The sequence below is a fragment of the Anopheles coustani genome, chromosome 2 (genome assembly GCF_943734705.1).
Source record: "Anopheles coustani chromosome 2, idAnoCousDA_361_x.2, whole genome shotgun sequence".
NCBI classification, from domain to species: domain Eukaryota; kingdom Metazoa; phylum Arthropoda; class Insecta; order Diptera; family Culicidae; genus Anopheles; species Anopheles coustani.
In genome coordinates this window covers 7,246,523-7,267,866 of record NC_071289.1, presented here as the reverse complement: position 1 = coordinate 7,267,866, position 21,344 = coordinate 7,246,523, and the positions used below count along the sequence as shown (strand labels likewise).

General features: G+C 44.7%; 1 protein-coding gene across 1 annotated transcript in view; it reads left to right on the top strand.

Annotated features, from left to right (window-relative positions):
* LOC131266152 (dual specificity calcium/calmodulin-dependent 3',5'-cyclic nucleotide phosphodiesterase 1-like) overlaps window positions 1–18,386 on the top strand; it is a 115,424-nt gene extending 97,038 nt beyond the window's left edge. Inside the window, exons 6-8 of the mRNA XM_058268519.1 lie at window positions 10,380–10,629; window positions 15,796–17,080; window positions 17,162–18,386. Of these exons, the coding sequence (XP_058124502.1) occupies window positions 10,380–10,629; window positions 15,796–17,080; window positions 17,162–17,313 (1,687 nt within the window). The 3' untranslated portion in view covers window positions 17,314–18,386. The remainder of the gene's footprint in view (window positions 1–10,379; window positions 10,630–15,795; window positions 17,081–17,161) is intronic.
* The last annotated feature ends 2,958 nt before the right edge of the window (window positions 18,387–21,344 follow it).

The following is a 21,344-nucleotide window of genomic DNA, read 5'->3' as shown; positions in this document are numbered from 1 at the left end:
TATAGCACGGAAAAAACAGCGAAACTGGCACCATTCACCGACAGGAAGACAATGAATCTGTGCCAACAGTTGTTGAAACAACAGACACGAACAAAACACTTATTTTTTGTGCCAAGCACATGAGTAAAAAGTTGAACAAAAGCCAACGAGAAAGCTTCGTACAAATGTGTGAATGAATATATCATATTCGCCCTTACACTCTCACAAAAAAAAATTCAAAAACACTCAACCAAAATTTGCTACTGTTGCCAATAAATATTGCTTTCTGAAGGAAAATTTTCAACGGCACAGTCGGCAGTAGAGAAAAAAATAAAGCCCTTCCCGAGGGTAAAGTTTGCCCCATGGAAACAATCAGTGAAAACCATAAAACTTTCAAACAGAACGTCACCTCGCAATGAAAGGATATTGAGCACTTTTACTCCCAGTGTTCGAAAAACCAGTAAGCCACCAAAATTCGCACCCAACTTATACTTCTCGCATTTCCACCCCCCGCACCTTATCCTGAGTTCCCTGGTCCATTGGTACAATTACAGCACCAGTTCGGTTTGCAATCCTTTCCCATTGTGTGTGTCAAAAGTTGGCCCGTTGCTCTGATGCTCGCTAATGGAGTTTTCGAATAATTCGTAATGGTTCGAGCATTTCGGTGGCTTTGAAAACCACACCCTCCCAGCCTACTCCGAGCGAACCGCTTTATCGAATGAATAGTTTCCTGCTTTCAGTTGACAAAATATGCAAAATGATGAAGGGTAGTAACTTTCAATGCATTTGTTTTCCCCATTTCTGCCGTTCATTTTCAAAGTGATCATTTAATCAAGTGAGAGCATTTCTTTTTCATAACTGTGGCACAATATCCAACTTTCATTCGCATGAAATGCCAAACTCTAAAGAATAGTGAAACCCTACATTTACGGAAACACAATAAAAGCTTCAAGCCGAATGAATGGATAATTGTACATTGTGGCCCTTCAATTGGCTTTATTGCTGGCCAAAAATATAGCTCGTAAAGCTCCCCCAATATCCCAAGCCGGGTTTTGAACGCAAAAATAAGTGCGAAACACCTAACGCGACAAAGCTCTGCCCCATAATGGTACGTGAGAGCGGCAATAATAAGATGCTTCGTGCTTCGTAAACAGGCGCTAAGTTGCGCACGATAAGTCACGAAGGAAGCCTGCCACCTATCGCCACGGCAACATTTTAGCACCCACCAAGAGTCTCCATGGCAACAATAAATGCGGATGCCAAAATCGAGCCAAAGTGCGACAGGCTTTTCGGGCCGACAGCCGAGAGACTTTCGCAACGAAACGGTGATTTATACCGCTCCGCGTTGCGGCTCCGGTTTCTTAACAGCCATCCGCCATCCCGGGACGATCGTATTTTGCGCCCCATTTTGATTGCATTTCAGCAAGCAGGTGCAGCCGGGCACGGAACAGAGTTTCTGAAACTGAAAACAACCGACTGGAACGACGATGGAAAAGACAAAACGTTGTTGAAAGGGCAAGGAAACCAAGTTCAACCGACGCAGAAAAGCAAAGCAAAACTGAAAGCGGCCATTATCAGTTGGAACGGTTCCAAGCAGCTGTTTTCAGAGCAAACAGTTCCAGGCAACCGGAGATGCCAGCATCACCAGCGGTAGTGATCTAATAAATTATCTTGTTTCACTTTGGGTGGGTTTTTGTTTTTTCTTTTCGTACTTTCCACGCTTCAGACGAACCGTTTTACAGTTTACCCAACCTTGGCCCCACCGCGAGAGGACGACAGTTAAAACGGTGCAGCACTGTGGAAAACCATCCTCCACAAAAACCTCCCTCGGGGGAAGGGATGTCTTCTCTTTTGTTTGTGTCTCGTGTTCCTTCGAGAAGTTTGTTTTTCCATTTTTAATAGTGCAAGCTAGCTTTCTTACCGTGATTGTTAAAGGATATGGAGCGTTCTTCGTCCTACAACAACCCTTTTCGTTAGAGTCAAAGAGCTTCATCCGTACAGCATCTTCTATTCAAAACGATTCCGAGCTGATTAAAGGAGGACCCTTGGTCTCATAAATCAACGACACAAAATGTGACTTATCAAAAGGAACTATTATTAGCATAAAATATATTACACGCTTTTGACGATGGGGAGCATTTTATCCAGCTTTCTACGTAATAAATCTTTACAGGTAGCAAGATAAAATTAATTTCAAGTTGAACTGCAACTGACCCTGCATGGAATGAATTTCCTTTCTCCAATAAGGATTATATTTTAGAGTGCTAAAAGTATGGAAAGGGGTCTGAGAAAAGAAGAGGATTACTTGTTCGGCAAAAAGTATTGTATGGAAGAGAAAATCCGAAGAATATCATCCACATCACACCAACAGATTAAAGATTTCCTCTTCCAAAAAATCTTTCAATCGTCAGTCTTCCCTTCGAACGGAGAGTACAAATTTCTAGAGAACATGGAATCCGAACGATGATGTGCCCATGATGCTGCAAACCTTTGACTCGGGAAAGGTTAGGAATCAGAAATTGAAATTCCAGCCTTGTGCGTACACGTACTGAAACAGTCCATTCCCATTTCCAGAGAACATTGAACAATACATTGGATCGGCACTGGGCGGCACATGTTCTATATTAGAGTGGATTATACACAAGCAAGGCCAAATGGTGAAGGCTTGTGGAATTTTATGACGATTCCAAAGAAAATGCATTAGTGTGTTCGGCTTCAAAAGTCATCAATAAAAACGAAATGTTCAAAGAGAGATAATCTTCTCCGAGAAATAAGAGGGAAAACATCGAAAAGTCAGCAAATCGATAGACATTTTTCTGTGTAAATCAACCTGATCAAATATGTAAAGACATCGATGCGGAGTAAATTGACAAATCAAATAAATTGCGATCGCTTTCCATCATCAAACGAAGCGCATGTTAAATATAAAGTAAAGGCAAATAACATCCATATCAATCATTTACAAAACGTCCCGCTGATGGAAGCTCTCCAGAATCAAAACACCACATTAAATTGGGGAACATTTCTCGTCGGGTACGAAGCCTCGTAACCATCATTCTTCCTCGTGGGCTCCACGCATACCTTCACCTCCAGATACGGTGGTTGCGGAGGATTTCATTACGAAAGCATTCCATACTTTCGCATCGCACGATGGGTGCGCACTTACTTGCATACCGAAGGGTCCGTGTGTATACCGAATTTATGTGCGCAATAATCACTTAAGGATATGGAATTTTAATGGCGCATACTTGTGTGTATGCCACGCCACCGACACGACGAACGTACGACCACACGATTAAGATGTGTAGAAGATGGAGTGTACACGTTCGGAAAATGGTTCTCCACCTTGCATCCGTTCCCGGAGAGGGGTTGAAGTCCATGGACACGTTGTTCTTCTTCGGAGGCGACGACGACAACATCCCATGGATGAATATGTCCGTAGCTAATTGAACGAAACGTTTAAATGTAAACAGTCGCACCAACCCGGACAGGAACCGGTACACGGACACGAGGGTCGTCCGTTGTAAATTACATCCGGGAGGATGGACGACCGGAAGACCGTGTCGGGATCGTGTTGGTGCGCCAGAGCAAACGCAAAACATCACATCAACCTTTCCGTCCGAATGGGGGATATAGTCCGGTGTCTCACCGCTTTAAAACTCCCCCTCCAACGATGGACGGTGAACGGAGCTCTGTCTAACGTTGTTAAAGAGATACTTGCCATACATTCCTTGTCGAGAGGAACGAATGAAATTGCTTGTCAGTTTCGGACTCTTACACAAGATGAGCCAACCTCCCTAATCCGGCCCGAATGGAAGGACTATGCTTCTGTTGAGTATTCACGCTCAAGCCTAAAATACACCCGCATGTTTGCAAAACCCGCAACGACTAGCACGGTGTTCATGTCCCCCCAGGAGCTGCGGTATGCAAGCAATATGTCGACACCAGACGGTACGCAAACTCTCGACGTTCGTTAGTTACACCGTCTTCGGCTCATGAATAGGATGATTTAAAATTTATATCGAAATAAACAGGCCAACGGTGTGTGGCAAAGGGCGATGAAACTTGAAAATCCTCACACGACGTTAGTTACGAGCGATGCCGCCAGTAGCGGAAATAAAATGGAACAACATCCGCCCGCGAGGAGCAAGTAAATCTTTCTGGTGAAATCCACCACGATCCTCGAGCGATCCAGTGGTTTTCAGAACATCACGCTAACCGATGGTATACTTTGCACAGAGCGCATAAGCTCGTACGGTCTTAGTGCGGACGCTCTGGCAAGGATCACGACGCGCTGGGATTCACGTGTCCTATCGCAGAGCTTTGTTTTTCCTTCTGTCGCGGAATTTTTCACCACATCTTTCACGATTCCATTACTCGGCGGTGACAGTGTGAGATGAAAGACAAGTTGAAAGAGAGTGCACAAACTTTTCCACGAAAGAGCAGCTCAATAGCTGAGAAAATGAAACCATATTGCTAATTATGGAAAACTCCACCGCTTTTAATGAGGAAATTAAACTATATTAGTGGCACTGTTAAAGAACTTCTTAAGAATTCTTTTATACATACGAGCAAACTTCATCAAATATAAATAGAAGGTGAAACGAAGCGACAAAACCTGTCGACAACGTCACTTATACTTTCCATGAAGGAGAACAAGACGACTCATCAGAAGTGTACAGTTTTTTTATGTATTTAATTTTTCTCTCGAGAACCGTAACGTTGTCGTTGTCGTATTTCTTGTTCCTCTTTGATAGGATGATTTATTTATCACAAGTAAAATCGGTGCTAAATTATTTTTTAGTTCTATGCAACAACATTTCCACCCCGTTCTAATCTTTCGCTCCTACAGATAGATTGATTAATTAGCGTGAGCAAATATTTGAATTTTCATACCATTTTGGTGAAACATTGAACAGCCACAGGGGAAGGGATATCAAATAAAAATTGGCTCCATAAACAAAGCAAGGATAATTATTTACTGTATTGTTTCCATTATCGTTCAATTAATTGCTTCCTGCAGCGCTTAATGATTGGTTCGCTGAAGAGATTATTTTGCATAGTGATGAAAGCTTTTCATGGAAGCTTTTAATAGAATGGTCGTTTAAATTTACCTTTTAAACCGATTACTATCTATATAAATCAAAATGGGAGCATTTTTCATGCTTCGTATTGTGTTGTTTGTTGTTCTCTTCTCTTGTTTTGATGAAAACAATGTGTGTACGAAAGCAGCTTTTGCCTTACATGTAAGCATCGCATTGTTTACGAACTCCCATTGTGTCGAAACCATGTGGTAGTTCTAATAAAACCTCTCCTGTCTTGTTGCTCATCTTCCATCTTCCCGAAATTCTTTGTTCTTGCTTTGAAAGAGAACGATCTATTTCAGTACTCGGGTTTTTCATTCTAACACAGCTTAAACTAGCAAAGAGTCGGAAAATAAGATTTGAGAAACGTACCGCAGTTTAAAATCTTAAAAAGAGTTTACAATTTCGACAGCTTGTGCCAAAACAGCTTTCGCAGCTTCACTGTATTTCCCTGAATGTATTGAATAATAAAAGAAAAGCCAAAAATGCACTTTTAAAGTTTCAATCAAAAGTTTGTTTCCGAAGTGAAAACAAACAACAAATAATCAACGAAACGATCGCATCGTTGTAAAACTTTCCCATCTTGGGAGGGGAGGGGTAAACCATTGTCACTAACATGTCTACGGTACGTTTAACCTTCGCTAATGGGTAAAGTCAGTTTCGGTACGGTACGCTTCTCAAACATTACCACAAACAAACGAACACACACACCGTCAAACCTCTCCCATTTCACCGGAATTTTCCGACCCTCACCGGAAGCTAGCTTCTGGACTACGCCACAGGAAGCCGAATTTTAACCGTAAAATAAACTTTAAAACAACTTTTCCACCTTGAATGCATCGGATATCTTGCTTCCGTTTGAAAGGTGAAAAGAAAAGTTTTCTCTTACCCACGCCGGTAAAAAAATCCACCGTCAAAGTCTTGGTAAGACATCTGTGTGGCTCGCGGTTTGCGTTCGAGAAGCGACCGGTGTTCCATGGGGTTAGGGCATGGATTATGAGCGGTACACGTCTTTCAATCCCATGGCAGCGTAACCTTGCTCGGGCAAACCGACGGGTACAAAGTTGCCCAGTGAGACAAATATTTGAAGAACAAATTGTTCCGTTGCGAAGAGACGGGTGTAACACGACCGTCTGCCACTGGGAAGAACATTAATTAACTACTAACGTACGTTCCGTAAGATGGCACGCCGGAGTACCGCTCGGTGGAGTGTCTTACTTCCCGGTACAGGGACATCAAAAGAAGGAAGGATCAAATGGCCACTTCACTCGCACGTGGATGGTCCTATATTTATCGGGCGCTGTAATTATAGTTTCGTGCCACTTGATTGGCTCCGAATGCCTTCGTTAGATTTATCACGACGAGGAGCAGTTGAAAGGAAAAAGGCTTTTTTATTAAACGGAAGAGAAAGTTACGTCGTTTTAAACAGACAGCACAGAGCTCAATTTTAAAATAATAATGGATGCTGTTCATTAAAGGTAAACTCGCTTAAATAATTGAATTCAACGTAATTTGTTCTAACAACTAAACACAGGTAAAGGATGTAACCACCATAATTCGCAGAACAGGACAAAGGCGGACTCATTAATCAGAAACACAACAATTTCCGACCCTAATTGCGACAGGACGTTGCTTGTTCCGCACATTACCCGGAAAGCGCACTCAACGCGAAATGAAAAACTAAACACACCGTTTTTCCGCCCAAGCTCGTGTGCATTGTTGTCCCCCCAGGGATCGGGAAAACACTCCGGAGGTCTAGGACACGCTCATTATCAAACGATACCCTTTTCCACGGGCGCGCGCGCAAATCTTACCCTCGTCCCGGCCGTCCCCGAACGGCGTCGATTTCGTTTCGCCGGTCAAGCACCTTGCGCACGGTGCATGCAAATGGAGTTCCATTTTGCCACCCAACTAATGACCCATTAACGGAAGCCGGAAGTTGTCGTTAATTGCACACGGAGCCCGGGGTATTGTGCGCCAGCGGAAGTAATCGACTAACGCCGGGCCAGCAGGCAAACATTATGTGCTCGAGTGGAGTTCTTTCTCTTCCACTCACCCCCATTTTATTGTTTCGATTTTACATTTTTATTTTTGCCTCCCTTCCGGACGTTTTCCACCAGCCGGATGGCACTTTTCCCCGAAGGTTCGTTATAACCCGTCTCTAATGAACCTTTTTTGTGAAAAGCCGTTTACAAACCAGTGTGATTATAACATTTATTCCGTGGTGTGGAACAAAAAACTGCAAAACGCCTCCGTTTCGATGCAATTTACTAAACGATCGATACTACGCAGGTTCGTTAAGGGGTAAAATTCAATATTTCAAGAAAAATGACCCCACCGGTTACCGGTTGTGTAAAATTTGGCGCCCAATGAAACATAAAAACTGACTAATTTGTTCCCGCCGGCAGCCATTTTCGTCTCTTTATCAATTATTAATTATTCCATTAATACCCATTCGCCCATCGTGCGTGCAAAAATGCGAAACCGAGTGGAAAACAATCGACGACTGGGAGAATCAAAAATGGTTAATTATCCAATTGTAGCCAATCTTTTTCGTACCTGCGAAAGCTTTTCCAAGCTTCCCTTTGTTTGCCAATTGAAATCAAACAATATTTGTCCATTCATTCAACCACCGAACGCCAGCTGGAAATGATGCTTTTGTTTCCGGAAAAATTGGTTGATGGTTGATTGTGTTTTACCGGTAGGGCTTCAATCAAGTGAACTGATTCGACGCATTCCTTTTTCAAGCGAATTTTAACGAATACCTTCCACTTCGTACGATATGATTCCAATGCGAACGTTCGGCTATTTTCCCTTTATCCAATCCATAAAAAAATAATGGGAGAACAAAAACGGTTTACACTTTTTCTGTTGTTTCAACAATGTGAAAAAATAAGAAAAAAAGTTTCCTATTTAAAAAAAATGAAAGCAAATCAAACGCCGTAACAACGTGCCGGAAAATTGCAACCTGAAAGCTAGGCATCAATTTGAAACACTTGAACAGGTTCGCTTTCCATCCCCGTTAAAGGAAAGCGTTGATTGATAAACAATAAAATTATCACGCTCGTAACATGTTTCGCCAGCAGCCCGATTGGATTCCAGGATCAGCGAAAGTGATTGAAAGGACGGGAAGAGGGCGAGGGTTTGAATAAACACGTACACCCCTACACACACAGTCAGCACGAAAATGCCATAAAATCGAAGCACCACAATTTCGTTAACAATTCTATCTTGTACGCCATGCCGGTTCGGGAGCATTATTTTCAGTTCCCCAATCAACGCCTCAATCCATCAAACAATGGATAAAATTATCAGGGAAAACAAAAGCAACAAACAAAAACTCTCGCAGAATGAAATTACGTTTAAATTGAACATTAAATTACATTTGGGGTTTCAAATATTTACTTTCCTTCTCTTAGGTGGAGTGTATGTTGCATGTCCTCCTTTGATTTCTGCTAAGAGTATTGAATTGAATTAAACATTAAAACATCAGGTTTGGATGAAGCTTTCACGATATTATTTTGAAACTCACTCGTAGCCATTATGTGAATTATCTCCACACGGAACATGGACAAACTTTTCACTTTGTTTTACTTGCTCCTTTGTTGTCCTGCCCACTTTTCTCTTGCGCGAACACCAAATCGCTGGCCACACAAGTCCAATGAACTTTGGGAAATCAAATAAAAACACTTCAACCCCACCGGGGCGGGGCGGGGCGGAATTTCCTCGAGCAAAATCGCGCGCGCTCGTAAAGCTTTCGTAATCGAGTTGAACGCGAATAAAAGATATACACCCAAAGCCCCCCTCCCATCGTATCGGGTTGAACCTGGGGTCACTGGAACGGGGGGTGAACGTTTTGCTTCGTGTAGCACATTTTGGTTGAGCGGGTTTCAGACAGACAGAGTTTTCCTCCTGCGAACAAGGAAACCATACCAAACACACCACCACCTAAATGGACATCGCACGGAAAGAAAGGAAGGGTGAACAAATAGACACCACTGCGCCATAGACACCCTTCTAGTTTGAAGTCCTAACAAATGGCACTCGAGCACGCCATACTACCGACCATTCTGGATGGCGGTGCAGTTTAAATGCGGCGATCCACTGGAAAATGCTTCACACTTCCGCCCATGCCCATCCTTCTCTGAACTCCTTATTTTTATTGAAGCACCAATAAACCAATAACCGACTGCTTGTACGAGTTCATCCCTGTCTGGCAAGCCTGTCATCTTTTCGCTTCCCGTTCGGTCGATAGAAACTTTCTGCAGCCCTTCGCTTCCAGTGCAACTTCCTCCGCTTATCCTCCCCCGATGGGGAACAGATGACCTAGAAACGAATTTCAAAGAAAAACACTTTTATTCCCCGGAAATGCGACGAAGTAAAGCTGACCTACCTTTTCCCATAGGCACCCGGTTGTGAGTATTATCTTGACCAAAAACCTCTTCGTGCAGCTGCATTTTTTCCTTCCAACAACGCAAGAAGGAAAAAGGATAACAAAGGAACCCATGGAGTGAACCATCGAAGCAACCGTTTCCGTTCGGGGCTATTGTCACTTATTAAATTACATCACGCTTTTCCATGCAATCTAGATGCACTTTACGGGATCCGTGCGCGGGCTACTATGTTGGAAAAAATTGGAAAAACACGTGCAAAGAAAACAAATACTTATCGCACGTTCGCTTTCCTTCCCTATTGCTTTTTCGTCCTTTATAAAATTCTCGTGCATCTGCACCTTTTCTACGACCGTTCTCGAATAGATGCATCGATTAAATGCAAAACATTGTTTTTCGTTGAATTGTCTTGTGTTTTACAGCTCACTTCATTTTATCGTTTCTTATCGTTTTTGTCTTTCTGAATGCGTCAGTAAATCTTAATAAAATTAACGTGATTTTGTTCGGTATGAAAAGTGTAACAGATATTTTAATTTTATCTAATTCAACACAAGTTTGTCATAATATACACATGTGTTTTCATATTGGTTTGTTTGCGTTAAATTTCTACGCTTTTTTAACATTACAGTACATTTTTTAATCACGCTTGCTAGTCACTTAATATCGCTTTTTCAGTTTGATTTTTATTTTACCATCCTCCTATCTTGTAGAGTGTAGTTTCCGGTTCTTCCACTCCCAACGGAAGACGAGGGAAAAAGAATCCAATGGTGTTCCATTGAATGACCCAAACTAATTGAAATTTTTTTCACCTTTCTCCTTTTCCATGTCCAAAAACCCAAACTCACTGCGAATTGTGGAATTCGTAAAAAAAAAAAAAAACTATTGATAAAATCCCAACAACACAACTACAACGTGGACATCGCAGGCGCCTCGCGGACGAAGATGACGAGCTGTCCGAGGTACAACCGGATGCGGTTCCGCCCGAGGTCCGGGAGTGGCTGGCGTCCACCTTCACCCGCCAGCTGGCGACGACGCGGAAGAAATCGGACGAGAAGCCCAAGTTCCGCTCGGTGGCGCACGCCATCCGGGCCGGCATCTTCGTCGATCGGATCTACCGGCGCGTGTCCAGCACGGCCCTGATGCAGTTTCCACCCGAAGTCGTCCGTGTCCTTAAGGTGAGTGTAAACGGTTTCGCTACTCCTCACCGGGAAAAGACATCCTTACTCCTGCTCCTACAAGAAACAAACACTCGCTCCAGAATGTTACAAAACGTCCAAAGGTTACATTTTTTGGATCCCGGACAACAATCTAACATTGAACGACAAAGGAAGGAAGGCTAGAAAAGGAAAATCAATTACGATCCAATCGTAGTCCCGGCAGTTTCGGTTTACGCCGGACCGGCGCAAAGTAATGCATCTTTCCCAGACGAGGCACGGAACGCGCTTTCCATTGTTCGGAAAGTTCCCATTGTTGTAGTTTTGCTTTTCCAATCAAATAGTATCTTTTCTTCCCTGAAATGATAGTTCCCTATCAAAGCGAAACGAAGTTAACCATTGCAGTGGAGTAATGCACTTTCAGAAGGAATGTTTTATTATCGTTTGTTGCTGAAAAAAATGCAAAGTAAAAAAACTCTGCTTGAAATGGTGTTGGAAATGCTTAAAAGTGCATTTACATAGCACAGATATCGACGAGTATAATCATTTACACAATCTTGTTACAAGCGTTAACATAACATAAACTAAAAAAAAGAGAATTAAATCAATCAACAGGACGAAAACACAGAGCAAGTTAGATGTAGTTTTACTTTGTTAACATTATTTATTTACATTTTCCAACGTCCTCTTCCCATGGTTCACTTTTTCCCACCGTGCTGTGCGAATTTCGATATACCCGGACATACTTTCCATCCTTTATGATTGCTCTTTCGCTCGGAAGGAGCGAGTGATAAATGTAGTTTTAAGGTTTTTGATCGTACTTGCAAGAGTATCGTATGATTCTAAACGTTACACGAAAGTGATTTTACTCTATTAATTTTGCCTGAGTTTCCCCCAGTTTCTAAAAACATTTGCACACTTGCATAGCCCGCTCGAACGCGGGGTTATGCAGAACATTTAGTTTTGATTTGGTATAATTTTGAATTTCATTACATATTCCAAAATGATAGTTATTATGATGTTTCTTTCCTTATCACCCCGTGTACAATTTGGCGGTCTAGTTTAATTCACGCACGGGAAACCTTCCTCCCCAAAACAAAATCGAAAGCCTGTTCTTTTCGAATGCCTTTTTACACAGAATGAGTATTAAAAAGAAACCACTTCACTCCGATCAGCTGTAAAAATAAGCTTGGTACAACAGTTTATAATAACAGTTTCGCTGCCCGTTTCGTCTAATCCGTTTACGTTCGTGTTATCTTATCCACTTTCTCCCATTTCGCGCTCTCCATAAACAATACACACACATCCTGCATGTAACTGTATATATTATATTGGGTGATCAACGCTTTTTACAGTGGTTTATTATTTGCTTCCGACTGGTCCGTTCCGTGAAACAAGGTTAGGTTCGATAGGGGGGGAATTGAAAATGGCGTTTTATAAATTAATGTTTTCACTGTCTGTGATAAATAATATCGTTTGTTTGTTCTATCCTATCGTACACTTTACCTTCCAACGTTCCCTCTCTCATAAAACCCCCTGCTTTCTCCCTATGTTTCTCCTTCTCTGTTACCGTCTCAGATCCCAGGCCGTTAGAGATCAACCGTCCTTTTGCACGCTGTGCCAATAAGTGTTGATTTGTTTTGCCGATGAAATATTTTCACCTACCCGGAAAAATATACAGGACCGTTTATACCAAACACACACACACAAAAGGCGGGCAGAATTCCATCGTTAGGCTAGCAAAGGGATGCTTCCGGCGTATGTTTGCCTTTCCAATGGGAGTATGTGCTAATATGCTCGCTTATTTAAAATGTACGTGTACATTTGCATAGATTCCGCTTGTACCGCTATACAATACTTTCAGTTTTCAGTTCCCTGGGTTTACACTCCTTCCTTCTGATTTTTGTTTCTCCTATCTTACGACCTAACTTCGCTAACGGATAAGCCCCTATACACCAGCTATACCCACACTTCCCCGGCCCCGGTGAAAAATGTTTTTGTGCGATTGTGCTCCGATCTCATCCGATTGTGTGCTTACTCCCCCTGGCCTTACTGTTATTCTATCATTTAATTTCTCGACCGCAACGAAAAACATTATGTTGCCGCTCGGTGAGTGGGGTTTCTTTCAAATCTTGTGTCGGAATCTAGAGACCTTGTTGTTTGCTCCACGACATACGGTCCGATTTTCGCACCATCGGAAAGAATAACACATCGATGAATATATAAAAGCTACCGGCATACAAAGCTACCTGATTCAAATTGTTCGCACGTGTACGGTCCTGCCGGTGACATTGTTGTTCCTAGTAGCCTTGCCTCCCCCCATCCCCTGGGTTACTGTCACACGATAGAAAACAATCGAGTAAATGTTTCCTGTCGCTTCGGTTGCCATCCGGTTGGCTTTCCGGTTCTCCAGCTCGAGTGAATCCCACGTGGGAGCTATTTGGGAAGGTGGCTCTCTAATTCCCTCTCAATACGCTTCTCCTCCTTCTTCTCCCCCACAACGAGACCCGTTGACGAAAGGGTGACATTGAAATGGACGTCGCGGCACTCCGGTTTGCACTTCACTTGCGCTCCTTCAGCCGCAACTTCAAGCCCTTCCGCCGGATCACGAGTCACAGATTCGACGCGGCGCCCCTTTTCGACGAGGCCGTATTGTTGTTCTCTGTACGCCGGGAGAAAAGGGAATAAAACGAGAAAATAACCCCCGTGCCCCGTCGTGGAACCGAGCGTTAGTTTATGTGTGTGTGTGTCGTAGGGTACACAGCAACATCAACAACAACAAAAAACCAAAGCATAAGAAAAACCCACAACACAATAGAGCAAAGCAAATTCGTTCGGGTGGTGGGAATTTTGCGTCCGCTTCACCAACATACGGCCATATTATTTGTGTCTGTTTGTGCATGTCACTTGAAGTCGGTGAAAAATAAAACAACGGAAAACGGGGAAACAGCAAAGCATAAAATAAATGCCGCGGAAGCTCGTTGGCGCCTCAGAAAACGAACTCAATAAAGGCCACGCACACAGACTAACCTTTCGAGTCGAGCAGCCGTTGCCGTTTCGCTTCCGAGGCGCTACTGTACAGGCTGCTGAAGCCGGGTGACGAGCTGCGATCGCCGAACCCGGTACTGTTCTCCTGCTCCTCGAGAAACCGATCCATGTGGTCGGTCAGCCCCGGATGGAGGTTGTACTTTTTCTTCTCCAACCGTGCCTTGCTGGCAAACAGATCGTGCCGTTCGGTTTTCTTCCAGAGGTAGTAGAACTGCACCAGCTCACCGACCGATCGTGTGCGGACCTACAACGGAGAAGGGGCAATGGTATTGATCGTCTTTCGTCCTTTCTTTGTCGTGTGCTTCATCTTACCTTTGTCTGCTGGATCATGTGAAAGTCCTTCCCGTGCACCCGGAGACCGTTCTCAAAGTTTCGACACTCCTCCTCCGACCAGATGCTCATCTGCTGCTCCGGCACCGGTACGGCATTGTTGCTGATACGCCGCCGGCGTAACGCTTCATCGATATTGTGGCCACACTGCTGCAGTAGGTAAAGCGATTGCTCATCATCCCGAAGATGGTTCCCGAGTGGTATCGCGTAAACGCTATTGGTTTGCGGATCAGCTCCACCAGCTGGGCCGGTTGAGTTTTTCTGCTGCTGCTGCTGTTGCTGGCCAGTGCCAACAACACCACCACCTCCACCCCCTGTAGTGCCACCACCACCCGCAGCAGTAGCAGCACCACCACCCGTCGTCACTGTCGACCCCAGCGTGGGGCTCGTGATCTTCAGCAGATAGTCCACGATCTCCTGTTCGTTCAGGATCGTCGGGTTCCAGAGCAGTTTGTCTTCGTTTTCGTACGGCAGCGCATCGTCGTACCGGCAGAGACCCTCCGGTATGACCGCCTGAAAGTCACTTCCGACCATGATCGTCTTCTTTACCTCCTCGTCCGGGATGTAGTCACCGTCTTCCTCGTCCTCACTCAGCGCCTGTGAGTCATCTGAAGAAGAAGGGAGAACAAAGCGAAAGATAGTGATGGGCGCTCCGGAATTAGGAACTAGGTCCAAACCAATGGCTGCGGATCTGGCTCCGAACTAACGGTTCCAGAGCAAAGTTTCGAATCACAACAAGTGAAGCCGTCTACAACGGCATCATGGACGCTAGTTCCGGAACCAGCTCCGGAGTCGTTCGTTCGGAGCCAGCACCGGACCTAACTCTGAGAGCCATTGGTTCGAAACTGGTTCTGTGACAGTAAGTTCGGGGCCGTTAGTTCTGAACCAGCTCCAAATATGTATGGAACTGATCGGAGCCGACTCCGCTTTCGGAGTCGTCATACCCATCACTAGCGAGAGATACAAGAAGAGAGAGAGTGAAGCGAAACTCACTGATCGGTTCAAATAGCTGCCGCAACTCGGACCGTTCCTCCCCCTCGTCCTCCTCGTCCTCCTCGTCATCGTCGTAGTACTGGCCACCGGTGGGGGTTTGCGCTTGATCCTGCCGGTTGTGGTGCTGCGTGCCTCGTGAATCCACCCTCGGTTCCTCCTCATTGTTAAACTCATCTCTGCTTCTCCCTCGTTCTTCCCGTTCCTCATTATCACCGCCCTCGTCTTCCTCATCATCCTCCTCTTCATCCTCCTCGTCGACGGCTGAACCTCTTCCGGCCGTGGGTCCTTTCTGTTCGCTCGTACTACTGGGACCTTTCACTGGCGTCGCCGGAGGCTCTTTTGCCTCCGTCCCCACCGGAGCCTGTGGCATGGTGCTACTGCTCTGTGCTGATGTAAGGCTGTCATGGGTTTTCAGGGCATCTTCCGAGGCCATCTCCGTCACTTCATGCTCTACTTTTTCAACCTTGGGCGCTTTGGGACTCTTCACCGACTCGGTGCCCTCTTCTCGGTGGGTATTTTCGGGTACTCTTTGCTCCATCCCCTGCTCCTCGGTTCCCTTCGGCAGGGGAGCTGCTGTTGGATCGGACGGTGGCGTTGTTGCCGGCTGTTCTCCATCCGTCGCCACTGGCTGATGTAGCTGTTCGTCCTCGGCAGGCATGTTTACGATGATCCTTTTTGGTGGCATGAGAGAGGGGAACAAAGAGAAAATGTTCGTTGTATACACACATTGTTGGTTTATTCGACCATTTATTGATTTATTAAACCATAGAATGTTAATCCTAATTTAATGCATTTTGTTGTTTCCTAATTCAACAGACACTCGACGATTGGTCATTCGATGTGTTCGCCCTGGCCGAGGCGGGCAACTGCATGCCGGTGAAGTACCTCGGCTACGACCTGCTGAACCGGTACGGCATGATACACAAGTTCAAGGTACCGCCGGCCACGCTCGAGACGTTCCTGACGCGCATCGAGGAGGGCTACTGCCGGTTCCGCAACCCGTACCACAACAACCTGCACGCCGCGGACGTCGCACAAACCGTACACCACGTCCTCTGCCAGACAGGACTGATGCACTGGCTGACCGATCTGGAGATCTTCGCCACGCTGCTGGCCGCCCTGATCCACGACTACGAGCACACGGGGACGACCAACAACTTCCACGTGATGTCCGGCTCGGACACGGCGATGCTGTACAACGACCGGGCGGTGCTGGAGAACCACCACATCAGTGCGGCGTTCCGCGTGCTCAAGGAGGACGACTGCAACGTGCTGCAGAACCTGTCCCGGGACGAGTTCCGCGAGCTGCGCACGCTCATCATCGACATGGTGCTCGCGACCGACATGTCGTTCCACTTCCAGCAGCTGAAGAACATGCGCAACCTGCTGACGCTCGCCGAGCCGCAGGTGGACAAGTCGAAGGCGCTCTCGCTGGTGCTGCACTGTTGTGATATCTCGCACCCGGCCAAGCGCTGGGACATCCATCACAAGTGGACGATGCTGCTGCTGGAGGAGTTCTTCCGCCAGGGCGACCTGGAGCGCGAGCTCGGCCTGCCGTTCAGTCCGCTGTGCGATCGCAACAACACGCTCGTCGCCGAGTCGCAGATCGGCTTCATCGAGTTCATCGTCGAACCGAGCATGACCGTCTGCGCCGACATGCTCGAGATCGTGCTGGCCCCGATCGCTCCCATCGCTTGCAACGCGTCCAGTGGCGCGCCGGCCCCGACCAGCACCGCGCCCAACAATAACAGTAGTAGTAGTAATAGCAACAACAACAATAATAATAATAATAATAGTAACAATAATATTAACTGTAATACCAACGTCAACAATAATAGCAGTAGCATTAAAAGTACTACCAATAATACTCTTAGCGTACCGAGCAACAATACGAACAACAATGAAGCAATAAGTAGTGGCAGTGGGAGCGAGGAGAAGGGCGGCCCCGGGGATGGCCCCGAACCGGCGGCACCGGGTAGTGCGGGGTCGGCCAAGAACGGTGGCGATCCGAACGAGAAGCCGAACCGCTTTAAAATACGCAAACCCTGGATCACTTGTTTGGCGGAGAATAAGAAAATCTGGAAGGAACAAGCCGTACGAGGTAAGGGCGGGTGGAGAGGGTGGGAGGTAGTGGAACCAAAACTAACGTGCCTCTTATCATTTGGTTTTTGGTCCACAATAGATGCTGAAGCGAGGGCAGCAGCGGCAGCAGCAGAGGCAGAAGCAGCGGCGGCGGCGGCGGCAGCCCTGGAAGCAGCCGAATCTTCCGAAGGCCAGCCAGCAGCCGACGATGGGACCGACGAAGGGAAGGGCGAAGAGACGGAAACTAACTAAAACTGCAACTTAACTGAACGCACCCCGGCTGGCCGAACGGACGCAAGGAACTAGGAGCGCACTGGTGCGTTGTTCGTGTTTCTACGTTGCTGCGTGAGCTACGAAACTAGAGAGAGACAGAAGGAGGAGGCACACAAGAAATTAACCCAGCACCAAACACCACAAACAGTAAGGAAAAAAGAACGCGAGAAAGTGAATAGTAGAAAAGGCAACAAAAAAACAACAAAATGATAGTGAAATTGAATAAACTTTATTAACGGAGACAAAAGAAGAAAAAGAAACATTGGGAATTGAGAAGAGAGAGTAACTAATAAACATCCTACTGCTGATGACAAACGGAACGATAGTACATAGGAAAAGAAAAATTATTCAAAAACATTGGAAATATTTAACGGAAGCGGCAAAGCGACAAACAAAGCAGAAAATATAAAAATGTGAATGTTATTTAGCGAATCATCTTTAACGGAAGCAAAAACCAAACAAACAAAGACATTGAACCATTCATTGAACAAAGCAACACAAGCAGAAAACAGAAAGAAACGGCAATTCGGCGGAAAATCTGTAAAAGCTGACAACGGTTTGCGGGAGTAGAGGGAAGGCGCGTACGCGAGCAGAGAAATGAAAATATTTACAACAGATTGCTCTATTTCTACAACCGCGAGGTTCACGCAAAAGATGCTTAAAGATTGTTGAAACCAATTGAAGAAAATAACAAAACAAAACAACCGCACGCACTCTTATCGCACCCACGTAATCCCGGCGTATAGGAATAGAAGACAAATGGTAACAAAAGAAAACCACTCGAAAAATAATCCTCTTTCTAAAAAGTACTAGAACTAGTAGCGAGTGATAAAGCCGGGCGAGCGCCATTGTGCAATCGCGGTGAAAATACGATAGAATAGAGAAAGACTTACAATATACCAAGCCCTTGCAAATCACGTGTAGAAAAACAGAACTCAAAACAACAAACAAGGAATTAATGGATTTATTTAAGAAAATACCTGAACGTTCTTTACGTGCAAAATAAACCACTAATACACTACTCTGTTGCCTGCTTAACACACAGCCTAACTTCTCCGGTGATCTCTTTTTGATACACTTTGTTTTGATTAGCTGATTTAAAACAATAGCTTTCTGTTTTCGAATAGTCAAACATCATTCTTCCACTAATTATGGACAATCAAAACTAGCAAAACCGAACCAAACTCCAATGGTTTCCCACAGATGACTTTCGAAACTGTTTTACATCGTTCAGTTCTACTCGAATGCGGTTTTCAAACACTTCTAGTTGAGCTAAATTGAGTTTAAAGCTCTCAAAAGGTGCATGGCACACACTATTTACTGACCGTTGGGAAAATCCCCTTTTACCCCCTGGACATTATTCATCGCTTTACCAACGACTATCTCCGATTTCGGCCGCATCTATCGCACTTGAGGAAACCAAAGTACCTTCTTGTTATCCGCAAATCTCTTGCATTAAGCAAAGAATCTTCCCCACATTAAACTCGACAGCAAATCAACACTTAATTTGCGGAGAAAATAAGGTCATAAAAATGGGTTCCAATATCAGCGCTGTTTCCACCTTAGGATGGATATTTCATTCCCCCCATCCCGACATGGAGGCGCCAGGTAGTTGGTAGTTATTATTTATGACTATCTCATCCCTTATCGCCATTACAGCGCGAAGGGAGTGACCATAACAAGGAACCGCGGAAGGATAGAAAATAACCTCCACCCTAAGACATCACTAGAAAACATTACCGGAGCAAAATCGGTTTGGGGACAGATAATAAAGTTTTAAATAGCACACCCAAGACTTGAGAACGATTTCTTAAACAGATTTACCGACATAAACCGTACGATATAGAGGGCAAGAGATCCGCTAGAGGGAATATGGATTAATTTTGATAAAATCTTTACTAAACGATATGCGATACGCATTCGAAACACAATAACACCCTCCTGCTTCTTTGTTGTAGAGCCTACACAAGAAACAATTGTCCAATTTGATACAGATAACTTTTGTTTCCAATATTCGCAAAAGAAAGCTAACCTTATAAATGAAAATTAAATACCAAATCGATCGATAGGGGAAAAACCTTGCAAACAATGATAGAGAAAACTTCAAATCACAAGGTGAAAAAAGATCACCGTTGGAAGATTTCAAATTAGAGAAAAAAAACTACCATCACTACCACCAATAGAAATACAAGAAAAATCCATCCCTATTACTTGAACGGCCTTCTAAATCTCTTCAGAGTAATCTTAGGATCTCAGCGTAACGACCTCCACCTCTCTCTCAAGATGGCGTAAGAAACCTTAACCTATAAAAAGTAAAAAAAACCCATCATACCGTTTTTTGTCGATAGGGTGAGGAACCTCTGTACCTCGTAGAAGAAAAAAAAACAGAACAAACCACATACAAAAGCGAGATAAAAACCTGTTACTACTATTCTTGATCTTGAAACAAAGTTTAGCGTCGATCACCCCGGGGCCAACACCTTGGCCGGGCTGCTGCGATCTATTGTTGACTAATTGTTACTAGATACTATTCCTCCTCGAATATTCTCACCTACTTGTTTTCGCCTCTATCGTTCGTTCTACCTTTCTAATCTCTTTATACAAATGAATACTAATAAAATAAGAGTACTAAAGAATAGAATGCACAAAAATACCACTTGGAATGGAGTTAAATCGACGGAGAACGGACGGGCGCGCGGGACGTTAAAAAAAATACGTGGAAAACTTGTTAATAAATAGAAGAAGCAAAAACCACACAAAACCTACTAAATTTAAGAGTAAATAATGAAAGGGAACAGAATCGGGACTGTTCGAGCGGTACCGCTTCCTTTCGAGAGTCGTTTTTTCTTAGCAGTAGCTTCATTAGAGCAAGGTTTGTGAAAAATGGGAGAAGTAATACCCAAACATTGTTTTGTTATTATTTATTATGTAAAAAAAAAACTAGGTGCGATTGTAGAGTTTATTCGTAAACATATATGTGGGAGCAGGGAGTCCACAAAGGAACACGACGTAGACACGAGCAAAAAGTGTCAAAGTTGGCCTTGTTTTAGAAATGACCTTAACCCTCACCCAAATGGCCTACTTCGATTTGGTAATCATGTTTCTATGAAGGATGACTTCCAATCGTTTATGTTGCATTGGACAATTTTCGTAAACAAAAATCTTTCTTCCGAGAATCGAAAACCGAACCACCCTGTTCCGGGAATCATTACCGGTTTTGCGTGTGGATTTTAATGATGACGAAAGCTGCTTATCTTGCGGCCAAATTTCTTATCAAATCCACGAACGTTATCGCATGGGTTTTTACGAACCTTGTGTTGGTTGGTAGGAAACAAAAAACCTGCACACGAAAACAAACACAACCTTCAGTCACAGGTTGTATTTTTTTCTCAGCCGAAGTGCAAAAACATCATAATTCGTTTGGCGCGATCGTTACAACATAAATGGACGGCATAAAACGAGCATAGGCTCACAGAGCATCAAGAAATAAGAGTGCCTCTAATCAGCCATCAGCGTCACCAGGTCAGACGAGGTTCCGTCTCGGACCGCGGACTTCAGCAAAACAGCTCGTCAATATTTAAAGCCTAACGGAGCGGTCTCGATCATCACAGTACCGCGCCAAACGTCAATCAGAGACGATCGATTTTCCTTTTTTCCGGAACACCAACCGCGAAGTCACCATGAAGCTGCTGTTTTTGCTGAGTTTCCTGCTATGCGCCATCCTGGCCGCCGCTGGCAAGTACTCGTGCCCGGCCTGCCCGGCCAACTATCTGCCGGTGTGTGGCAGCGACGGAAAGACCTACTCGAACGAGTGTGTCCTGGAGTGCACGGTCGCACCAGCGGTCCGAGTGGCCCGTTCGGGAGAATGCTAGGATGGAGGATTTGACCCAGAAAAACCGGAGAGGACCCAAATTAAACCTGCTGATTTGCTAAGTGATCGCGCTACCTGATGCGTTTAATGGAATAAAAGGTGTGTTATTATGCAAGCATAACCGGGTTTTTGAGTTTGA